At 37.0% G+C, this 24447-nt stretch overlaps 1 protein-coding gene across 6 annotated transcripts in view; it reads left to right on the top strand.

Moving 5' to 3' along the window:
* The window catches only part of EDIL3 (EGF like and discoidin domains 3), an 805907-nt gene that overhangs the window by 337542 nt on the left and 443918 nt on the right, over positions 1-24447 (top strand). The window contains exon 1 of one of the 6 annotated variants that reach the window (XM_086412887.1): positions 2412-2465. The exons of the other annotated variants lie outside the window; for them this stretch is intronic. Coding sequence (XP_086269013.1) covers positions 2441-2465 — 25 coding nt within the window. The 5' untranslated portion in view covers positions 2412-2440. Of the gene's footprint in view, positions 1-2411; positions 2466-24447 lie in introns of those variants that run through there. 6 annotated transcript variants of the gene reach the window in all.

Below are 24447 nucleotides of genomic sequence, written 5' to 3'. Positions count from 1 at the left end.
ATAGATTGAGGTTTGTTTTCCATAGAGAGATCAATTATTTTATCTTCATTTGTTGGAAAGACTGCTTTCTCCTTTGAATTGACTTGCTGCATAGTTGTGTCTATTCTGTGTCTTTAATCTCTTATCTTTACACCACTACCAGGGTGCCTGGATTACTTTAGCCATATAGTAAGGCTTGAATTTATGTAATTCTTCTAAATTTACTTTATTCTCTATCTTTTGTACTTTATCTAAATTTTAGGATTGTCAATTTCTTCAAAAAAGCTTGCTAGGATTTTGATTAAAATTGCATTAAATTTGTAGATTGCCTTGACAAGAAGGGACATATTAACAATACTATATCTTCCAACCAATTAAAATGTTTTATTTGTTCATTCATATATCTGTGTGGATCCATAGTTAACAAAAGGACTCATTCCTTTTACTTTTGTAAGGTTTTATAAAATAGAAACCATTTTTACATTGATGACTCATGCTTACTTTGTTTTAAAATGGAAATTAAGTATTAAAAGTGGAACTCATTCAGCACCATAGTAAGCCTCACAGTACTTACAAAAGCACTTTACACATAGAATATACTGTATAGACAAATTGAAAACCATTTTATTAATACTTGTATAACATGACTATGCTGTTAGGAGGAAAACCAGCCTTCCCAATAATGAAGTCTTTTTTAAAACTAAAGTATATAAATATGTAAGTTTCCAGAAAAATAAACTGAGATTCATAGCATTATACCAGTTTAAAGCTCAAAAACAAAACCTTTAAAACACTGAATAGTTGATGACATCAGAGAAGGTGAGAGTACCTGTGATAATTTTATTCTCCTAGAAATAAAGATTGCACTTTAGCCACCTTGGTTAAGTAAGTGCTTCTTCTATTTATAAAGATAATGGTAGTTTAGTTATTTATAGCTTTATACAGAATAGTCAGGTTCCCAAGGCAGGAAGCTGTTGGGCAGAGGCTTCATCCTGCTTTAGAAGCTTTAAGATTGTGTGTGTGTGTGTTGATGACCTTGTCCCAGAAGGGTGTTATCACCAGAAAGCTTTTGCTTTGACTGAATCTCTTGAACCAAGTCCAAATTAATGTGATTTTCTTTGAAACAAGTTAAGCAAAACCCATCAATTGTCTGTCTTTTCTATCCCCGCTTGTTTTGCAGAACTGACTTAGGAAAGCGGACCAAAGCTATGCTGAAAGGCGAGATACATGATTTTGAGCCCCTCACCGTTGTCACTTTTCCCGCACATTTGAAAATATTTTATGAAAAAACATTCCTAGAACAATCTTGCTATATAACTGTAAGCCACTCCTCAAGTAAATTTTTTTGTCGCTTCATATGATAATTAAATGCTAGACTGAGTTATTGGAAAAGGGATTGCATTCTTTTTGCTTGAGAGGCCATTATTAGAAGCGGATTTATATCCAGTCTCCTCCCATGATTTAGATATACCATATATGAGTACAGTGAAATAAAATTGTTTTAAAAGACTACCTTTTGCTGTGTGGATCTGTGATAAAATTCCTCAGATCTTTACCAAGCCCTGCTTTGAAATTTGCTAAGGTCTTTTTTCCTTTCAGTGTTTACTGAGGTTCTCATTTAGGTAATTACGATTCTGGAGGTTATAGCCTACACAAGTGATGGCATTACTTATTCCTTCTTTACTAATTTAATAGGAAATGACTGATAAAGGGCATTCCATTTATCTACTCACTTCACATTAGGAGATGCTTTTGAGGGCCGTGAATTTATTCCCAGGCTTCAAACACCTTGGCTTTAATTTATCAAACCGGTCTGTAAGTAAATTAGCGGGATTCCTGCTGAAATAATTGAATTCAGAGAAGGTTGTACAAATAGTTGTTCCTATAGTTTCTCACACATTTCTGTAGGGTCGAAACTGTTCGAAAGCAATTAGAGTCTGAATTACTCAGTTGCACCTGTAACACCTGTTCTTTGACCTTATAAAATCTCGCCTTTTCCCTCTGTTAACCCTCATCTTGCCTTCCCTTACTTTTCAATTCAGTTTATATCATTTTGCCTCTTATGTGACATGTGAATCTTCAACTCACCCAGGTCTTGAGCTGCTTTGACTCGGTGTTCGTTCAGGCTTAGATAGTAGTAACAATGGTGTTTCAGTCCTAGAAACATGATCTGGTCACTGCACTCAGGATAGATTCATTTCCTCTATATATATAGGAAATATAATTTTTAAAACCATTATATCAGAATATAAATTTTTAATTCCATAATCGTAATTATCACTGAGGATACAAAACGATACAGAAGACTTCTTGCCATTTACTGCTTATTTATTGGGGATTTAGAAAAGAAGAGTTAGTTGAACAGCTTGAATGTTTAACAGTCTGAGTCTAAGATCATCCAACCGCAGCAGAGACACACCTGTTCCACGGTCTGTGTTGCATTCTCCTGCTCAGTGCTTGGATGGACGATGCCACGGTTAGCCAAGGTAGGCCTCTCTGTCTCGGGTTTGGATGCTCTAACTGCTGAATAACCTCTTTCCCCCAGTCCTGCTCATCTACCAACACACTCTGACAGTCTTTCTTTGGATGAGTATACATTCCATTATGTCCATATCAACTGTTGCTGTCCTGGAAAGTCAATCTTTTCTCTCTGTGGAAAGTATAAGTTTTAGTCTCTCAATTGTGTCTGACTCTTTGTGACCTCATGGACTGTAGCCTACCAGGCTCCTCTGTCCATGGAATTCTGCAGGCAAGAATACTAGAGTGGGTAGCCATTCCCTTCTCCAGGAGATCTTCCTGACCTAGATATTGAACCAGGGTCTCCTGCCTTGTAGGCAGATTCTTTACTATCTGAGCCACCAGGGAAGCCCCTTTTCTGTCTATTGGGATTTTATAATATAACTAGCAGTTGGAAATTTTATTTTTCAGTTTTCCAAGTTCTTAGGGGATTATGAACATGTTTAAAACTGCAGCCATAATATGCCTGAGCCATTTACCTGAGGGCCATTGTTGTTCAGTTGCTCTTGGGTCTGGCTCTTTGCGACCCCATGGACTGTTGCCCGCCAGGCTCCTCTGTCCATGAGATTTTCCAATCAAGAATACTAGAGTGGGTTGCAATTTCCTTCTCCATCTTTTAAGTTTAATGATTAGCAGTGTGTCATATCATGTATCTATTTAAATTCTTATGTGATCAAATTCTGGGTAAAAGTTGGGCATGGGAGAGGACATTAATCCAAATTCTTACTGTGTTGAGTATAGCCTCCTTGCACATTTTATGATAATGATATAAAGGCAGACATGCCTGGTAATGTCTTAATCAAATGGTTGATAAAAATTTCATTCTTCATATTTGAGTCATCTTGGACTGAAACCACAAGCTAAAAAATGCAAAATGCTAACTTGTCTGGGGCAGAGCAGCAGAAACCTTAAAATGGCAGTTCTTTATAAACCCAAATTCTCATACCTAGATGAGTGTTCTCCTTCAAGGTAATCACCCCGAGATGTTTATTCCTTTTTTCCAAATGATGCCATAGTTATTCAAATAGTGTCTTAAACTCCTTTTGAAATTTCCTTTAAAGCCATAGGATAAAATGAGAACCATCTTTTTTTCATGCAATGATTCACTTTGGTCCCCAAACTCAGCTTTAACTAGTTTACTAGGTTTGATATCGAGAGATGTTTTACTTCTAGAAAATGTATATAACCTTAATTTACCCCCAAACTACCATTTAGGTACTTTAGTATATTATAGTACAATACATGAAAGCAATTTCAAAAGGGAACTTTATGCTCTTTTAGAGTTTGCTCACATCACATTATTATAGATATTTATAATTATCAGCAACACTTTTCTGTGACCTTATGCTTTACATATGATTAGAGAAAGCTGCCCCACTTAGGGTCTAATGAGAAAGGAAGATGCATCAAATAATTAGAGTTCAGTTCAGTTCAGTTCAGTTCATCAGTTGCTCAGTCGTGTCCGACTCTTTGTAACCCCATGAATCGCAGCACGCCAGGCCTCCCTGTCCAACACCAACTCCCGGAGTTCACTCAGACTCACGTCCATCGAGTCAGTGATGCCATCCAGCCATCTCATCCTCTGTCATCCCCTTCTCCTCCTGCCCCCAATCCCTCCCAGCATCAGAGTCTTTTCCAATGAGTCAACTCTTCGCATGAGGTGGCCAAAGTATTGGAGTTTCAGCTTTAGCATCATTCCTTCCAAAGAACACCCAGGGCTGATTTCCTTCAGAATGTACTGGTTGGATCTCCTTGCAGTCCAAGGGACTCTCAAGAGTCTTCTCCAATACCACAGTTCAAAAGCATCAATTCTTCGGTGCTCAGCTTTCTTCACAGTCCAACTCTCACATCCATACATGACTACTGGAAGGCTAGGTGTATTTCCAGAACACAATCTCTATTTGTAATGCATTCAGTGGAACTGGCCTGTAAACCGCCAAATTATGAGTTTCCTGGGTATACCAGAGTTGATGCTTGTACGGAATGTTCCTTGGCAGCATGGAGGATTTTTGTGGTTAGTCTGGGTTTTTATGTGAATTCTGCTTCCCTGTGGCTCTATGACTGAGTCAGCAGCCCTGGAGAGGAAGAAATGTGTGAATACTTGACCAGTGTTCCTGTGCTTCCATTTACTCTCAGAAAGAGAAGAACCTGATGAAAGTCCTGGAGTAGGGAGTAGGGGTGGAAGTAGTTCAGTCGTGCCCGACTCTTTGCGACCCCATGAACCGCAGCACACCAGGCCTCCCTGTCCTTCACCAACTCCTGGAATCCACCCAAACCTGTGTCCATTGAGTCGGTGATGCCATCCAACCATCTCATCCTCTGTCGTCCCCTTCTCCTCTTGCCCTCAATCTTTCCCAGCATCAGGGTTTTTTTCAAGTGAGTCAGCTTTTTGCATCAGGTGACCAAAGTATTGGAGCTTCAGCTTCAGCATCAGTCCTTCCAATGAATATTCAGGACTGATCTCCTTTAGGATGGACGGGGGCTGCAACTAAAAGTGGGAACTGACATCAGAAAGATTGTTTTTTTCAAAGTCAGAAAAACCAAATAAATGATATCTGGAGAGTCAATTCCAGAATCATTGATATGATGAATACTTAGAAGAAAATAAGTGTGACCAGTTTGTTGTTGTGGTTGTTCAGTCCGTCAGTCAGTCGTGTCTTACTCTTTGAGACCCCATGGACTGCAGCAGGCTAGGCTTCTCTGTCCTTCACATTCTCCTGGAGCTTGCTTAAACTATTGTCCATTGAGTCAGCAATGCCATCCATCCATCTTGTCCTCTGTCCCCTTCTCCTCCTGCCTTCAATCTTTCCCAGCATCAGAGTCTTTTCTAATGAGTCAATTCTTTGCATCAGGTCACCAAAATATTGGAGCTTCAGTATCAGTCCTGACAATGAATATTTAGGACTGATCTCCTTTAGGATGGATTGTTTTGATCTCCTTGCAGTCCATGGGACTCTCAAGAGTCTTCTCCAACACCACAGTTAAAAACCATCAGTTCTTCGGTGCTCAGCTTTCTTTATGGTTCAACTCTCACATCCATTCATGATGTGTAGTTTTTGTATAGTTCTGTGTTCTTGCCACCTCTTCTTAATATCTTCTGCTTCTGTTGGGTCCATACCATTTCTATCCTTTATTGTACCCATCTTTGCATGACATTTCCCCTTGGTATTTCTAATTTTCTTGAAGAGATCTCTAGTCTTTCCCATTCTATTGTTTCCTCTGTTTCTTTGCATTGTTCAGTTAGGAAGGCTTTCTTATCTCTCCTTGCTATTCTTTGGAACTCTGCATTCAGATGGGTACATCTTCCCTTTTCTCCTTTGCCTTTTGTGACCAGTTAGGTATAAGATTATATGGGAGAGGAAGTAATAGCAATGTGTCTGATGTGGTAGCAGAATAATGGTCTCCCAAAGGTGTTCAGGTCCTGCTTCCTTGAATCTGTGAGAAAGGAACTTTGCAAATATGAATAAATTAAGGATCTTGATATGGGGACATTACCCTGGATTATCTGTTGGATCTTAGGTAGTTATGAGGGGTCCCTCAAGGGAAAGAGGGAGGCAAGAAATTCAGAGAATGAGCTGTGATGATTGATTCAGAGTTGAAGTGATGATTATAAAAAAAAATTAGCCTTCTAACTTTGAGGATGGAAGGGGGCCACACCAGTCAAGGAATATGGGGTAGCTTCTAGCAGCTGGATAAGGCAAGATACCAGATTCTCCCCGAAAACCTCAAAAAAGGAGCACAGTCCTGCTAATACCTTGATTTCAGTCCAATGAAGCCCATTTATATTTCTATCTTTCAGACTGTAGGTAGGATAAATTTATTTTGTCTTAAATCATTAACTTTGTGGTAATTTGTCACAACAGCAATAGGAAATTAATACACTGATGCAAGAGCCTCTCTCCCATTTATATAATCTTGGTCGTTTCTTCCTTATCACCATTCTTGTGAAGACATCCTGAATCCTGAGAACAATATATTTTCAAATGATTTTTATGTAATTCATTAAGACTTTTAAAACATTCATAGAATGAATTGTCTGGATTAGAAACTAATTTAGAGAACAGTGTGTTTAAAAATATGTCTATGAATTCATTTAGAAAACTTAATTGTAGTGATGAATGGGGATACAATTTTATCCCAAGAGTGTGTCCCTTTTTCTTAATTTTGAGGAGAAATTATACTTTCTAATACTTCTGTATCTTTGTTAAAAATTAGAAGTTTTCTATATAACTTCACAGTACTAAAATAAAGTTATGTTTAATATTGCCTGAGATAAATTGGCCATCTGCTGAAATTTGAGAGCATTTTTCTTTTCATACAGAGGTCTATATATCCAGGGTACATTTTAACAAAATGTGATAGGTGATTTTTAATGAGGTGCTTAAAAAATATGAGGCAAACATTAATCTAGAGGTAGTTCAGTGTTATAAAAATTATCGTAAGGAAATGAAGACGAATGTGAAGATACTAAATTTATATAAGATACAAGATGGGATTCTATACCAAATTATGTCTTAATGTATTTCAGTTATACATATGTGGGGAATTGTAATACATGTAAACCTAAGAAAATATAAAATTATTTTAAATGCCTTTTATATGGTAGTTATTTAATTATCATTGAATAACTGGACATGTAAAAATGATTTTTAGTGGAGTCACTGGAAGTTAGAAACATATTTCCATTCTTGGTCTCTAAGCATTGTTACCATGGAAAGGGCAAGGCAAGAGGCCCCAGCATGGCTCTGTTTCCAGTGTCCTACTCCAACTTCATGATCACTGAGGTCAAATGGAAACTAGACAAGGCTTCGGCTTTTGTCATGTACCTGCTGTATTTTAGTTGACCTTCTTTCATTCGGCTTTCACTACAGTCAAAAGTGATTCATCTACCAGGTCCTGATTAAGCAAGTATATACTATGCGCATGCCCCGAGTTGTACAGTTTTGCAGGAAAATATAATTTTAGAGGAGAAGACAGCAGCTGGTGACGAGATGACTAATAAAATTAGTATTCATTTTAACAGCACTCTGTGGTTAACATAGCAGCTTGAACTTGAATATTGTCATTTACTAACCAGTTATCAGATATAGGAAATACTGAATAATATAAAATAGAATGCTAACCCACAGCAACAGGGCTTCAATTGAAAATGATACAAATAGAAAGAATTAAGAGAAATCCTTGGACTAACTGGTGATTACTTAAAAAAGTGTTTTTCGTATCACCTTCTTTATGGTGGCACTGTCAGAGTTATCACTGATGTAAAAAATACGTGATCATATTCTCCAAATTTGGAGGGAAAAGTAACCCAGCACCCCCATCAATTCTTAATTAATTACTTGTTTTGAGCACTAGAACAATTATAACTTGGTTTTGCTATATATAAAATAAACTTATTTTCATAGATATTTAGCTCAAGATAAGCCCCAATTAAAATGATTTTTGCTGTAGCATTAAGATATTTGTGGTACTATTTAAGTGTATTCATTTAAAATCCCTTTATCCTAGAACTAATTATCCTTGGATGAGAGACCTCTTGGATAATACACCTCATTTTATAGACGAAGAAACTGCCACTTGATGAGTTTAGGTTACTTACCCAAAAGCGCTCATTAAGTAAGTGCTCAGAGCTCAAACCCTCACTTGCAGCCTGCCTCCCTGCCAGTGCTCGCCTCTCTGGGAGATACCACTGCAGTCCCCCTGCTTGGTGACGTGCAGCTGCCCTTCCTTTTGATCAGTCGCAACAACTTTTCCGATTCTTTGGTATTCATGTTTCACCAGTTGTTAAATATGTTGACTGTCCCCCTGACTCTTCTGCCTCTAAGAATTACTCTTCCCAGTTAGGCCTGCTGCAGGGACTCCTGGGCCTGCCCTGAACCCAGGCTGTCTTTGTACAGCCATTGGGGAAACAAAACTAACCTACCCTCCGCTGTGGTGGGAGATGAGGGGGTGAGTTCTCTTTAGATTTACTTCTGTTAGCCACATGCCAAGGTTTAATACATTTCACTGGATATTGAGTGGAAGGAATCTTGGTGAGCATTCTGGTTCAAATCCAATCCTCATTTTGTAGATGAGGAAATTTGCGTTAAATAATTGTTAAATGTAACTCAGGTTCAGTATGGAGTAAACAGGATGTAATTTACTCTTAACAGCATCTCTATTAAGTAAGTGTTACCTCCATTTGACAAATGGGGAAACAAGAGCTTCAACAAGAAAGGACATGAGCCCTGGCAGAGTTATAGGATGGAAAGCCTATTATATTGGTTGTCTGCACTAGCTATTGCCTACAGGGATGAAAAATAGGCACACACCTGATTAGGAACATACCTAGGGCCACAGCACAGCTTTTGTCAACAAGAGGTCTTAAAATGATGCCAAAGATTGTGGATGGATATATTTTGAGTCAAATAATACTGCAAAACAGTTCAGTTCAGTCGCTCAGTCGTGTCCGACTCTCTGCGACCCCATGAATCGCAGCATGCCAGGCCTCCTTGTCCATCACCAACTCCCGGAGTCCACTCACACTCACGTCCATCGAGTCAGTGATGCCATCCAGCCATCTCATCCTCTGTTGTCCCCTTCTCCTCCTGTCCCCAATCCCTCCCAGCATCAGAGTTTTTTCCAATGAGTCAACTCTTCGCATGAGGTGGCCAAAGTACTGGAGTTTCAGCTTTAGCATCATTCCTTCCAAAGAAATCCCAGGGCTAATCTCCTTCGGAATGGACTGGTTGGATCTCCTTGCAGTCCAAGGGACTCTCAAGAGTCTTCTCCAACACCACAGTTCAAAAGCCTCAATTCTTCGACGCTCAGCCTTCTTCACAGTCCAACTCTCACATCCATACATGACTACTGGAAAAACCATAGCCTTGACTAGACGGACCTTTGTTGGCAAAGTAATGTCTGCAAAACAAGAATGCTGCAAAGTTACTGTCTCAACAATCCTGAGAAAAGTCAAGATAAATAAAAATATGTAAATACCACTGAGGAAATCATAGGGCTCCCCAGAACCACCTGTCCTTGCTAATCTGTGAACACCTTTTTAATACCCCAAAGAGCTAGTTTAAAGGATAAAAAGGGATGGTGTGGATGCTTCAGCTGATAAAGGCTATTTCTGTGCTGTTCAAGGCAGCAGTGTTTAGTCACAGATGACTGTTGATTATTGGAAATGGGGCTAGTCTGAATTAATATGTGCAGTGAATGTAAAATGCACACTGTATTTTAAAGAGTTAAAACACAAAAAGTAAAATAACTCATTTAATTTTATATTTACTACCTATTCAAATGATAGTTTTATTTAAATTAATTTTCATGTGTCTCTCCTCTTTTTAAAGTGGCTACCAGAAAAGTTAAAATTGCATATGTAGCTTGCTTTCTATTTCTTTTGAACAAAGCTGGGCTAGAATAAGAGAAAAGAGTGAACATTCCAATCAGAAGCAGGACATCTGCTCATAGAGTACTTTCATTTGTAAATTTAAGTGATGCATACTATGGCAGCCCTTTAAAGACAATTCTAGCTCACTGTTTTTTAAAAAAGCTAGATAATAGTATGCTGTTACTTTATGAATATTATTTTTGTTATTTCAAGACTAAGTTTTATTAATCTCTTGTGAATATCAAATAGGAGTTGAGGTGTGGTACTTGAAATCCTGTGAAAATGTTAGGATACTTATATCTTCAATAGACATTGATGCCCTTCTATGCGTTGGTGAGTTTTCTGGGTACCAGAGTCAGAGAGATAAACTTATTAGCATATTTGGAAATTGTTAATATATTTCAGTTTGTGCATCTTTAATCCACCTAGCCATGAGCATCCCCATGGATAAATTTTTTGTATGTGTGGATAGTTTTTGGTTTGGTTTTGCTACATAAGAACCCAAAGAAACAAAAAGAAAGGAAAATCAGGTGAGAGATTTTAGATTTTGGTAAATTAAAGGACAGAATCACTGAAGGTTTTTGAATAAGGAAGTTTGAAAAAATGGTTATTTAAAATAATATTGCACAGGGAAAGTGGAAAGAGAGAAAGATAAGATGGATGTAGCAGATGCTATTGATACCCCACCTAAATACTCAGGCTCTGCATTTTGGGGTGCACGGGATGATGTCCAGCTGCCATTCTATTTCCATGCCTAAAGGCTTTTTCTGAAACAGGTAGAGTAGAAATGATAGGGAATGAACACCCCTGTGAATTAATCTTCAAGCAATAATTGCAGGAAGTTAGTGTATAAATAGCCTGGCTCTCTTCTCCAAATGGCATACATCTCTGAAGTGCATTTTCCATCTTTTCCAGAGTTTTCCCTCATAGAATTTAACCCAAGTCACCCTCTGCAGCAGCTTAAGAAGCACTTTTCCCCACTCCCTCACCATTGCTTCCTGGGCTTGAACCTTGTGTCAGAGTTTATCTCTGGGGAACCTGAATGGGATTACAGCATACTGACAGGAGCCAGAAAAAGGCTTTATCTCATTCATGCAAAGTGGTAATGTTAGCATTCCAAATCTTTCAGATATAGATGGGAGCAAATATTTTAAATGTATTTTATAGAGAAAAGTAATTCAGTTGAGTAGATACTGACTCCTTTCAACATGGAAGAAACTACAGTAGCCCTGCAGAGTCTAAACTAGTGAGACGCATATCTACCTTCCAGGAAACTGCAATTTAATACTGGGAGAGACAGTGACTATAAAGATGATTATAAGACTGACAAGTACAACATATGCATTCAAATTAAATAATTATTCCTATTACATATTGGATCTTAATGTTTACTAAAATTTTTTTCCTAAAGTAATCTTAATCCAACTCTGTCTTTAGAAGCTAATAGATTGTATCTGATATGATAGGGGAAAAGCCCAAATATGGTTATGTATATTTAGGTAAAGAAGATCCATGAAAAGTCATGGGTATTTAGTTTGAGTTACTGTAATTATTGATGTGAGCACAATGCATTATAATCAAATTAAAGGCAAGTATTCCTGGAAATGTCAATTAGCTACTTCCAAATGGAGGGTAGCATTTCTTTCTTCTTATACATATTCAGTTTCTGTCCTCTGCCTCATGATACAAGATCTGTACTTTCAAAGCAATATGAGGTGTTTTCTGATAAGAGAACAGATAAAAATAGAACTTTGTATTGATAGGATCTGAATACATTTACATTTTTTACTGTTTTCCTTCCATTCATATATATTTAATGTTGCCTAGGACAGAACTGTGGACAAAGGGACATATTGTTACCCTCTATGATATTTTGAGGTTATCAAAGAAGTCAGGGGTTACCTATGCAGCATAAGTTCCAGAGCTTAGCTTAGAACCCTTCAGATACTACAATTTCTCAATGTATTTTGTTAGTAGTTCTTGTATTCAAAAGCCAGATATGAATTTAAACCAGCTCCAGCATCCTCCCCCGCCCCTGCCCGCCCCCAACACACACACATAAGAGAGAGAGCATTGTCTCATAATTGAAACATTCTGGCTTCACATACAGCTGGATTCAGGGATTTAAATAATGCCCTCAGGCATCCTTTGCTTCTGTGTTGGTTTCATCCTCAGATAGGCTCTTCCCATACAGAAGCAGAATGGTTACCAGTGGCTCTAAACACACAGCTTATTAGTTTCAACCCTGGTAGAAAAGGGATGAGCTCTGTCTCTGAAAAATTTCACAAAAGTCCCGCAATAAATATTACTGGCTTTGGTGTTCTTGTTTCACTGTATCATCCCTGAGTTACCCAAACAACCGCTTAAAACAATGGAGATTAGTAGAGAGAGGACTTTCCCAAAGAACATCAGGGGGCTATTAACAGAAGAAAAGGAATAGAAGACAAGTAGGCATATCAAACATGTCCTTTTATACTCATCTACTTAAGGAGAATACTTATGAAAATACCAGGATAAGCAAAATTAAATTAGCCAAGATCAGCTTCCCAGGTGGCGCTAGTGGTAAAGAACCCACCTGCCAATGCAGGAGACTTTAGAGACACAGATGCAGTCGCTGGGTTGGGAGGATCCCCTGGAGGAGGGCATGGCCACCCACTCCAGTATTCTTGCCTGCAGAATCCCATGGACAGAGGAACCTGGTGGTCTATAGCCCACAGGGTCACAAAGAGTTGGACGCTACTGAAGTGACTTAGCACCAAGAGCAGTGGTTCAAAGATACAGAGCAGAGATCCCTCAACTACAGCCCTCAGCTTAAATCAGCCCCACAGCCTGTTTTTGTAAATAAAGATTTATAGGAGCACAGCCAAGCCCATTGGTTTATGTATTGTCTCTGGCTGTTTTTGCACTCTAGCAGCAGAGTTAAGTAGTATCAACAAAGATAGTATGACCCTCAAGTCTAAAATATTCATTATCTGGCTTTTCTTAAGAAAAAGTTTGATGACCTTGAAGTAAAGATTTAAGATAATAATAGAATAAAGAGAATAATAGAGAATAAAGTTGGTGCACTTAATAGAGTAAATAAAATTGGTATAAGCATCAGCTTTTAAAATAGACATTTTTCTTTTTGAACTTTTCCCAGCAGTCTTCCTAAATCATCAGCTTCAGTAGTTTAGGAAACATTGCTGTGGTTGCACAGGGATCTGCTGAGTGAGATTCTTCAATCTGTACCTATTTTTAGAGGTTTTGAACCAGCCTTTAGTAGCTTTTTTTCTTTTTTTGGACTTACATATGACTGTTTCTTTTTTGGAAAACTTTGCAAAATGCTTGGTTAATTTTGTGTGTATATTTGCAGTACCTAATGATTTTTTCCCTCTGGCCTTTATTCATGTATCCATATAAATTAAAAATAAAACTTAAACACATTATCTCTTTCTGTACCATATTGCGTGCATTCATGCATCTGTAGTCACTAAGTCACGTCTGACTCTTTGCAACCCCATAGACTGTAGCCCACCAGGCTCCTCTGACCGAGGTATTTTCCTGGCAAGAATACTTGAGCGGGTTGATATTTCTTCCTCCAGGGGATCTTCCCGACCCAGGGATTGCACCTGAGTCTCTAAAGTCTTCTGCATTGACGGGCAGGTTCTTTTTCGCTGAGCCACCTGGGAAGCCCCGGTACCATCCTGAGTCCCATCTAATTATGGGACAATTAATAATATTGTGATATATATTTTTTAAAGTAGACCATCTGTGGGAGATTTACAGCTTGTAGACATTTTTTACGTGATAACTCAAAATCAGCTTTTGGCAACATTATATTCGGAGAGCCTTAGTGCTACTTTAATTCTTAAACTGCAGTGATAGCTCTTAGATTTAGAGAGTATCTGACTTTTTAGTATCCAGCTTTTTTAATCATTGCTGTTTATTTGTCTCATTAAAAATTACCCCAAGAATAACAGATACTGCAAAGGATATTTGAGTAGTTCTTTCTTTTTGCAAGTAGGTGAACTCAAATGACATTTCCTTGGCAGAAAATGTGTTTCAGATGTCTCTTTTTAGTACGATTCTCTTTCCATGGCAAGAGAATTAGTGGCGTGTGTTACCCAATAACATAATTACAGAAAGATTTCAGTGGTTAGGTATTTCCTCTGAGGTGAAATGGGAAATGTTACAGAATAGATTTATATTGTAGAGGCTGCAGAGTATTATCTGTGTGGGCCAAGAAAATGAGCCACAGGAAAAGATGAGAGAATAACAACTTGGTCATTCAAATACTTATGTGAAAATACATAATCCTCTTAAAATGCTTCATAAGCAATCCAAGAGTTTTTAGAATGGCACCACCAGTTTACTTTAAGTAACTTTAAGTGTAAGTAATATGACTGATAGGTTGAAAATGATATTGTAATTCTGAAGCAACATAAAGTGTTTAAATCAACAGCCCTAGCATTTGACACTGTCGTGATTTATGATTGTCCAAAGAAATTCTATTTAATGTAAATGTAATGCAAACCACATGTGTGTAATTTAAAATTTTTAGTAACTACATTAAAAAACACAAAAAGAAATGGGTAAGTTAATTTTAATAATATGGTTTCATGGTGACTGTAGTTGACAACACTGCATTGTATAACTGAAATTTCTTAGAACTGAAATATTCTCATCAGAACAAAACAAAAAGTAAATATGTGTAGTGATAGATGTGCTGATTAACACTGGGGGACGGGAGAGGGTGTGAATCTTTTCAAATGTATATATATCAAATCACCACATAGTGTACTTTAAATATTTTACAACTTTGTGAATTATACCACAAGAATTAACCCAGTACATCAAGAATATTCTCATTTATTTTAATTGGAGGCTAATTAAAAAAAATTCTCATTTAAAAACTTTACAGTATAAAATTATTAATGATATGTATTACATTCTATGCTTTATTCTAGGTATAATCAGGGCTATATTTACAATAACAGTGCATCTCAATTTAGATGCTAATTTTTCATCAAAAATACTTTATATGTATTTGTTTCATAAAGTTATATTTAAAAGAGGAGAATCACATATCCAGGTTGCTAAATTTAGCATAAAATTAAAAATTTAGTTCTTCAGTCACACTGGCCGCATTTCATGTGCTCAGTAGTCACACGCGGCTAGTGGATACTGTTGGGCAGCGCAGTCGTAAAACATTACTCAGTCTTATAGGTCAAATTTTCAAATACTTGTGATTTGTTTCCTTATAATAGCAAAATATATGAATAGGCGTTTTACAGTGTGTCAATTATAACAAAATATATTAAAATGAATTTTCACACTAAAAATTGGAACAAAATACGTGTGTATTTTGGATGTAACCCCTCCTCCCCTTTTAAATTCCAAATGCTGACTCCTCTTCCACAGTTGAAGAGCCTCTACTACAAGTAGCCACTTTCAGATGTAGATGGGCTACACTTCTTTAAATATAATCATTTAAATAGAACTTCTTTAAATAGAATCAATGCTCCTCAGCATTCCTCTAATAAATATTGCTCTATTTTCCCAAATATGGAAGAGTTTCATGTTAGAATCCTGGTGGGACCTCAGTTTGAAACTTTCCTGAGCTTTGGCTGCATCACTGATGCAGGCCTAAGGCCTTAGGCCTTTAGGACTGACTTGAGAGCATTTCCCATCAGAGAGAAGACACCCCTATTTCTTTCCCAGGTTCTGTTCCAAGTCAAAGGATCCTACTAGAGATTATGGGTTAGAGGCAAACCACAGTCCACAGCGATTGATCTGTGATTCTTCATCTCCTGTGGACAAAGCATAAGTAAATTTACAGCTACTCATGTGATCTATATGGTATACCTTAATGGTTTATTTTGGTGAGTTTTCTGAAGTTCTAAGGTAGTAAGAAGTTTCTATGGAAATATTATATCACTTGTTCATTATCACAATTTTCTAAAAATTAAAGTAAATCCAAGTGTACTTCCTGTCCCAGGACAGATGAGTTGGCCCGTCTTAAAATAGATAAAACTAGACAATTTTATTTCTCCTCCAAAAAGAAAGATAGCATTTCATTAACAACATAACATGAATGTCAGTAGACTATTTTTACTTCAGTTTTAAAGGACTTAACGACCTGACCCATTATTACAGCAGTTCAGGAACATAGCCAAGAATAGACGTTATGCCAAGCACATTTTTTTTTTCAATATTTTATATGTACTGAGAACTCAAAGTTAAAAGAAAAATAAGTAATTTCAAGTGATGAATTTTATCAAATGAAAGTTTCCAACTTTTATTAGTAGGCAAAAACAGTACACATCTCAAATTTTAATTGGGTAAAATTTAAATGACTTCTGAATAGCTCTTTATGTTTCTCTCTAAAGAAAATAAAGACCAGGCAAATATTTGGTTGTTCCTTCATTGTAGCCATTAACGTATTTACCATGAATCTGAGTTTTGAAAATGTAGAAAATTATGATTTGGAATCATGAAGATTTGATGTAATTCATGAGAAAGTGGAAATGAATTTGGACAGAGAATAAGTGAAGAATTACAGCCCTAACTTTACTACACCTAACTTTCAACACCTTGCTTCAGGACAGTAAGGTTCTTTGAATAGGGAGGATGTATAAATAGAACTCATGTATAAGTAGTTCTCATATAAGTAGAACTTAACATCTAAGGAGTTCAGTGAAAATACCCTTTCAATAGAAAAATTGCTTTCAAAATTTGAAAGGAAACTTGATTATAAATGTTTGGATAGATGATTTCTAAGTTTGCTCTCAGCTCTAGAAGTTGGAAAGTTTCTGAAATGAGGAAACAATGAAAAATGAGGCGTAATGTTGTGCCAGACAGCTTGATTCTAAGTCAGTATTTAAACTTAAGACTGAGATGTAATACTGAGCAATCATAAAGGATAGATAATTCATCATACAAAGATTGACTTGTTCTGTGTTCAAAGAATAGATGAAAGAAAGGCGTATTTATTTCTAGGAAGCTGAGTAATGGTGTTTCATAAATTTTATTGATAAAATTTCTTTCAAAGGAAAGAAATCAATTCACCCTTCAGGGCCAAAAGAGAGCACAGGGCGATTATAAACATTCCTCATTTAAAAATGGGAGGAAGACTGTTATTTTTATTAAATAGATAAGGATGGTATAAGGAAAAAGCATGCATTGTTGATGTGGTTAATGCGGACTGAGCTTCTAGGGAGAAAGAAACTGTGTTAAAATAAGCTATAATATTTGGATTAAATTTCTTTGTTACAACAGGGACATTTGGATACATAGCAGGGGGATATTATATTTAAATGCTCTGTTGGATTTTTCATATGAAATATGCTCATAGGCCAGTGGCAAAAGGACATTTTCAAAACTTCATCAGCCACTAGAAACTTAAAAATGTAAAAAAATAATTAGCTGAAATGGGATTTTCTGGCCTATCCCCTGTCAGCTTATATTAGTTTGCTCTGGTCATCAAATTTTTTTTTTAAGAGTCTAGTCTCAGAAGATTTGAGGTGATGGTGTGAGATTTCTGACCTGTACAATAAATGACATTAAAAGTTGTTCAAAGTTACCTTGAAGAAAAGTATGGAGATACTTAACAAGCCTTATATAAATAGGTTTGAATCACTTGTTTTTTCTTTTAACCTGAAACTTTTTTTTTTTTTTTTTTTTACTTTCCCTTGGTTTCTGTGAGGCTCAGCTCTGTTTTGGGAGAAGGCAGTGGCACCCCACTCCAGTACTCTTGCCTGGAAAATCCCATGGAAGGAGGAGCCTGGTAGGCTGCGGGTCATATATTGCCTTTTTTGGAAAAAAAAAAAAAAAGTTTTTTTCAGGTCCTTTGCCCATCTTTTAAAATCTCATTGTTTATTTTACTGTTGTTGAGTTGTATGAGTACTTTGTATATTTTGGATTTAACCCCTTATCAGATATGTCCTTTGCAAATATCTTTTCCAATTCAGTAGGTGGCTTTTTTGTTTTGTTGATAACTTTTTAGTTTGAGAGAGTCTCATTGTTTATTTTGGCTTTTATTTCCCTTGCCTGAGGAGACATATCCAATAAATTACTAAGACCAATGTTGAAGAGCATGCTGCCTATGTTTTCTTCTAGAAATTTATGTTTCAGATCTTACCTTTAAGTCTTCAATCTTCAGGTCTTTAATCCATTTTGAGTTTAATTTTACAGATGGTATTAAAAAGTATTTCAGTTTGATTCTTTTTCATGTAGGTGTCTAGTTTTCCCATTACCATTTGTTGAAGAGGCTGTATTCCCCTCATTGTATATTCTTGCATCCTTTGTCATAGACTAATTGTTCATGTAAGTGTGGGTTCCTTTCTGGGCTCTTTATTTTTTTCCATTGATCTGTGCGTCTGTTTTTGTGCCAGTACTCTTACATGTCTGCAGAGCAATTGGTATTTATATCTAGACTAGGTTCCAAAGGGCAGCTTCCATTCCTACCTTAGGGTTTCTTAGCTTGACTGCAGGTTCCAGCTTGAATTCATGTTTATTTAATATGTTCATATTTTTCATGGAATGTCTTCTTGTGACAAATGATAGGAATGCAAGAAACTAACCAAACTGCAAAAGGACATTTTAACATTTTTGCTTGTCTCACATCTTCTTGCATTCTGTTAGCCAAAGAAAGTTACAGGGCCAACTGTATTCATTCAGAAATGGGCTTCTTATGAGATGATCTCCTTATTCCTTATCCTCTTCAGCATTAGTGCCTAACTTCAACTGATAGTTGGTTATGAAGATTCTTGCCTGAGTAGTAAGATCTTATAGAAAAACCCAAATGAACTTTTTGGCCAACCCAATATTATCAGGGAAGAAAATAATTTTATTAACATAAATCTAGAGTCACCTTTCTAAATATGCTTCTGTATCCAATAATTTGACCATTATATGTATACATCTAAGTATGTAGATTAGTATTTAATAGTTAAGAAACTTCAGAGAAGCATGGATGATTGATGCAACAAGAAAGGAAAATATAGTCTTTTCAAGTTGATGAATAACAGCCTCATACTTTATTATGGTACAAAAAAGGACAACTTCATGACCTTTGCATAGTGATGCATATCATTATGATTTCTAATTCAGTATGGAATTGAATATTATAGTTCTATAGTAAAAATGAAATATTTGCATCATTATGGAAATTACTTTTCTGATTATGATTCACCATTTACCATGACCAAAAATAGTTATGTAAAATATTGAAGGTCAGCCTGAATATAGTCATTGAGTCACAAATTTGCAGGTGATATAAAATAAAATCTATCTAGTGCCAGAAAAGGGGGTTCTATTCTTTGTAATATCTGAATCATAATCTATGTTGTACGTGCTCTATAGCCAAGCCCTCAGTGTGGCGTCTCACTACTTTTTCCACTAGTGTGTGTGTATATATGCACGTACATATACACACTTACTGTATGTATATGAGGTAATTAATTGCAGTCATACTAGAAAAACAACAATTTTATTATTAGTTGCCTTTGGTCTCTAATTGGAGATGTAGCTACCATTTATAACCAAATGCAGGAAATTTCCAACCCCAAAGTCTGTTATATATAAATTCAGAATAAATCCTATCCACTCCCTGCTTGCTGCCAGTTTGGGGATAGTTTCCCGGTACTGTTTGCCAAAGCAGATCAATGTACACCTAGGTAGAGAATGTTCTTAAAATGCAATGGGTTATGAGCCACCTCAAGACCGTAGGTGTCTTTGGTACCTTTGTGCAAGTTGAAACAATTCACCCCTCCAAGAAGACAGAGTTCTCAGGGTGCACAGCTTGGTTCTCAGAGGACTTTTCTACCAGTGAGGAAAGGACACCTCTTTAAAGTGTTGTATGCAGGCTTGGGTCAGTGCACAGGACTAAGCCAGTGGAACATAGGCTGGAATTCAACCCTCACCTGGTTGCTTGTTCTGGTACTCTTGTGCCATTAACAACCTGTGAAACTGTATGGAGTCCCTATGATTAAAGGACCTACCCCAACCTAGGCAACAACTTGGTTGGATTCCTGCCCTGTTATTTATTAGCAAGTGACATTGAGCAAGTTCCTTAAACTTCAAAGATTTTTTTTTTCCCGTTTATCTTAGAGTTTTGAGATATTGTTTCACTTCAAGGGACAATAGGGATGGTATGTTCTTGCATTTTGTTTTGAAACTTTAATTGTATTATGTTGTTCAGGCACCCAGTCATTTCTGCCTCTTTGCGACCCCATGGACTACAGCACACCAGGCCTCCCTGTCCTTCACCATCTCCTGGAGCTTGCCCAGGTTCATGTCCATTGCATCATTGATGCCATCCAGCCATCTCATCCTCTGATGCCCTCTTCTCCTTTTGCCCTTAATCTTTCCCAGCATCAGGGACTTTTCCAATGAGTTAGCTGTTCACATTAGATTGTCAAAGTATTGGAGCTTCAGGTTCAGCAGCAGTCCTTCCAATGAGTATTCAGGGTTGACTTCCTTTACAATTGACTGGTTTGATCTCCTTTCTGTCCAAGGGACTCTCAGGAGTCTTCTCCAGCACTAGAGAAAAAGCTACAGAACATTGATATTTTTAAAGTGATATTTAGTATTCTCTCAGCTTAATTACGGGCTTCCCTGGTGGCTAAGTGACAAAGAATCCACCTGCAATGCAGGAAACACAGGAGATGCAGGTTCGATCCCTGGGTCAGAAAGGTCCACTGGAGGAGAGGACAGACAACCCACTCCAGTATTCTAGACTGGAGAATCCCATGGACAGAGGAACCTGGTGGGCTACAGTCCATAGGGTCTCAAAAGTCAGACATGACTGAAGTGACTCAGCAAGCACGCATGCAACTTAATTATGGATTAAATATATCTACATTAAAGAAACCGTTATCCACTTTGTGAATCAAGCCTGAGTCCGAGGATTCTTTATGAACCACCTTTTCCACTCTCTCTCTCCCCTCCCTGTCATGCCCTTCCTTTAAAAACTTTCCATGCCCTTTCTTTAAAAACTAATTATATTTCACCTTATTTCTATCATGACTCTCAGCACCTTGGTTCAGACTCTTATTATGTCTTCTGTGCATTGCTATGATGACTGGCTCCTTAATTCTGAATCATGTTTCAATCCCATTAATCCAGTCTCCATACTGTGCCTTCACAGTACAGCTATCCCCTCTTCATGAAATCCTACCATGACAGACCATAGTGCATAGGGATAAATCTCAGTCGTAAGCATCATATATGTGACTTTTCTGATCCCCACTGACTTTTCCAGTCTCATCTTCTATCTTCATGTTCTTCAACTACACAAAGACATAGACACATGAAGCTGTTTTTCACACTTCTTTGTTGGTTGGTTGTTTTTTCCTTCTTTACTTTTGAATGTGCTGGTCCCACTATCTCAAATGCTGCACTCCCAATTCCTGTGATTTCATACCCATTCATTAAGGCTTCTTTTTGTATATCAAAGTCAGTTCAAATATTCCCTACCCCTTTCCTCCACTTCCGTCCCACACACTACTTTCTTGTTTGTAACAGTTAATACCACTGGTATTATAATTATTTATTTACAAGTTGTGGTCTCCATTTGATTCTGCATGCTTTGAGTTAGAAGCCAAGTTGTTAGTTATTTGTTTTCTATTTTTAAATATCTTTAGACTATTATTTAAGGGATGACTCAAAATAGCTGTTCTGCACATGTTTTCTAAGGAATGGCAGTACTTAACACAGCCTGTGTCTGGGTTGGGGCTTCCCTTCCAGTACAAATAGATACCATATCATAAAAGAAGACATATCTTGGGGGTAAATCAGGGGATATAATGATGCTACTAAAAAGAAAATGAAAAAAAGAAACGAGATTCTAGTAACAGGAGGTCAGAAAGAGGAATGAGGAGCAGGTCTACAAAGCAGGGACAAATTAAACTGCAAAACCCTTATGAGAGGAAGAAAGGTGAACACTTGCAACATTTGAAGAACTTTGTAATATAGACAAAGAGATCGTCTAGAATGGATTGTGGAGAATGGACTGTGTATAATAGACAAGAAAATTCTGTCTGAACATATGATGGCTCTGCCAAAAGAAGATATAGACAAAAATCACAAATGAAGGGCATAAAATTAAAAGTGACTTAAGTGATAGGGAGTAATAGAAATGGAAATTATCAATGTGTAAACTAAAAGACTAAAAAATTACTCTGAAGGATTTGGTGAAATACTATTATTATATTTAGAATTATCAAGAAAATGAGATTCCTTTTAAAAAAGGATATCTAGCTTTTGTTAGAATTGCATAATTGCCAGAAAAATGAAATAAGAAACTGTAAATTGTACTCCTGCTTTGCTTTCAAATACACTATTCTTATAAGAAAGGAAGACAAAAGATCAAGTCAAAGCCTCTTGTGTATGAATATAAAATGAAAGAAGATAGTAAATAATATGTACAAGGTAAACTGGTGCAAGGAACCACTATCATTAGGTTGTCCTTTACTATAGCATCACTTTAAAGATGCCAAGCTTTAGCTGGTACTTCAGAGGAGGAAAGACACGAGCCAGTTAGCTTCTGTGAGTTACCGCATCCCTGAGTCCAGAGATAAGCTTCATCGGAGAACTCAACTGGATTAAAGTAGAAGTCCCATTGCCCCAGTGGCTGGGCTGACTGGATGATTCACTTAGGTCTTGCAAGGCAGGTAAAATTAGGGTTATTTCTGCACATTCATCTGTTAAGATTTTTTGCATAACATAACTTGATTTCTTCCTCACCCATGTTCTATTTTCTCCCACTCAGGAGGACTTTTGTCATGGATTCAACTTTTTAAAAAAACATCATTTATTTCTTAAATTGATCCATGTTGATCACTAAATGTCACATCATTTACTTTACCTATTAAATCTTCCTGAGGATCAGCCAGTTATGACTGCTGGTGGTTCAACATCTAGGTGCCAGTCACTGATACTGTTTTTACAGTGAAGTAATTTTGTACATGCTAGATAGTTTTATACTGCAAGAAAGTTACTGTTTATAGTATAAATATATCTGAAAATGTCCAGTTTAACAGATTCTGGAGGTAAAATATCCCCAAACGAATCAGCCCCCACCATAGTCACTGGAAATGTGTCATGTGAGGATGGTAAGGGCTGTTAGTTACCAGGGGCTTACTTATGAATTCAAAGTTGCATTATACATGCATCTTCTCATTAATGCTCAAACTCTCTCTGAGATGGTGGTGGTGGTTTAGTCTCTCAGTCGTGTCTGACTCTTTTGACCCCATGGACTGTAGCTTGCCAGGCTCCTCTGTCCATGGGATTTTCCAGGCAAGAATACTGGAGTGGGTTGCCACTTCCTTCTCCAGGGGATCTTCTGGACTCAGGAATTGAACCTGGGTCTCTTGCATTGCAGGTAGATTCTTAACCAACTGATTACCTATGAGGGAAGCCCCTCTCCGAGGTAGGTAACATTATTATTCTCATTTTTCTGGGGGAAAAAAAAAAAGCTGAAGTTTAGAGAAGGCAAAACCATTTTGTTTGCAACCATTTAGTGAGAGAGGGAACAAGATTCAACTCTTCAGAGTGAGTCCAACTCTTAATTGACGTGCTATGCTGGACAACTGTATCTCAGAGAATGAACTCATGATTACTTGACTTTGTGTTAAGGTGGAAGATTAATATTTTGCCAAAAGCTCCTTTTACGTTGAGACTATGAGTGGTGAATGACTTTGTGCTTACAGAGTCAATAAATGCTAAGGACCAGGCTGTGATTACACAATGCACTTTCCTTAGGTACTCCTCCCCTGTGGCGTGTCTTTTAATCATCACTCCTCACTCCAAACACCTCATAGAGCTGATATATTGCTGGTATTTGTACTTAGGAAGTTCTCCCTGTGAAATTCACTTACCAGGAAATTACAAGACCTCTCCTTAATTTTGGTATAACAGAGAGAACCAAGAATTAATATTACAATGAAAAGTAGTGAGAATTACTTTATGTAAATTTATATTAATTTTATCTGCCAGTTATTTTTTCTGACATGGAAAGTAAAGCAGGAAAGCATTTTAGTCCTCTGACTCCAATTTAGTTTAAAATGTTATTGTACAAAAAAGGCATGTGAATCAAATACTAATCGGTGGTTAGTTAGAATCGTAAGAAACAAATGACCAGTATCTGTTGAGGGAGAATTTAAAAGAAGAGATGATTGGATTGGCAGAAAAACAGACATTTAGATTATGAAGCAGAATTGAGATACCAGAAATAAATCCACGCTTACATAGACAACTAATTCACAACAAAAATCCCAAGAAAATACAATGGAGAAAGAAATGTTTCTTCAATAAATGGTATTAGGGAAACTAGACAACCACATACCAAAGAATGAACTAGACCACTATTTTATACCATATATAAAAATTAACTCAAAATGGATTAAAAATGTGAATGTAATTCCTGGAACCATAAAACGCCTAGAAGAAAGATAGTGCTCTCTTTGGCATTGGTTTTAGCAATGTCTTTTTGGGTATGTTTCCTCAGGCAAGGGGAACAAAAACAAAAATAGACAAATGGGATTAGATCAAACAAACAAACAAAAGAAACTTCTACACAACAAAGGAAACCATCAACA

The sequence above is a fragment of the Bos grunniens genome, chromosome 7 (genome assembly GCF_055505025.1).
Source record: "Bos grunniens cultivar Pamir isolate PY7600 chromosome 7, Bosgru_T2T1.0, whole genome shotgun sequence".
Lineage (NCBI taxonomy): Eukaryota > Metazoa > Chordata > Mammalia > Artiodactyla > Bovidae > Bos > Bos grunniens.
This window is presented reverse-complemented; position numbering and strand designations above follow the sequence as displayed.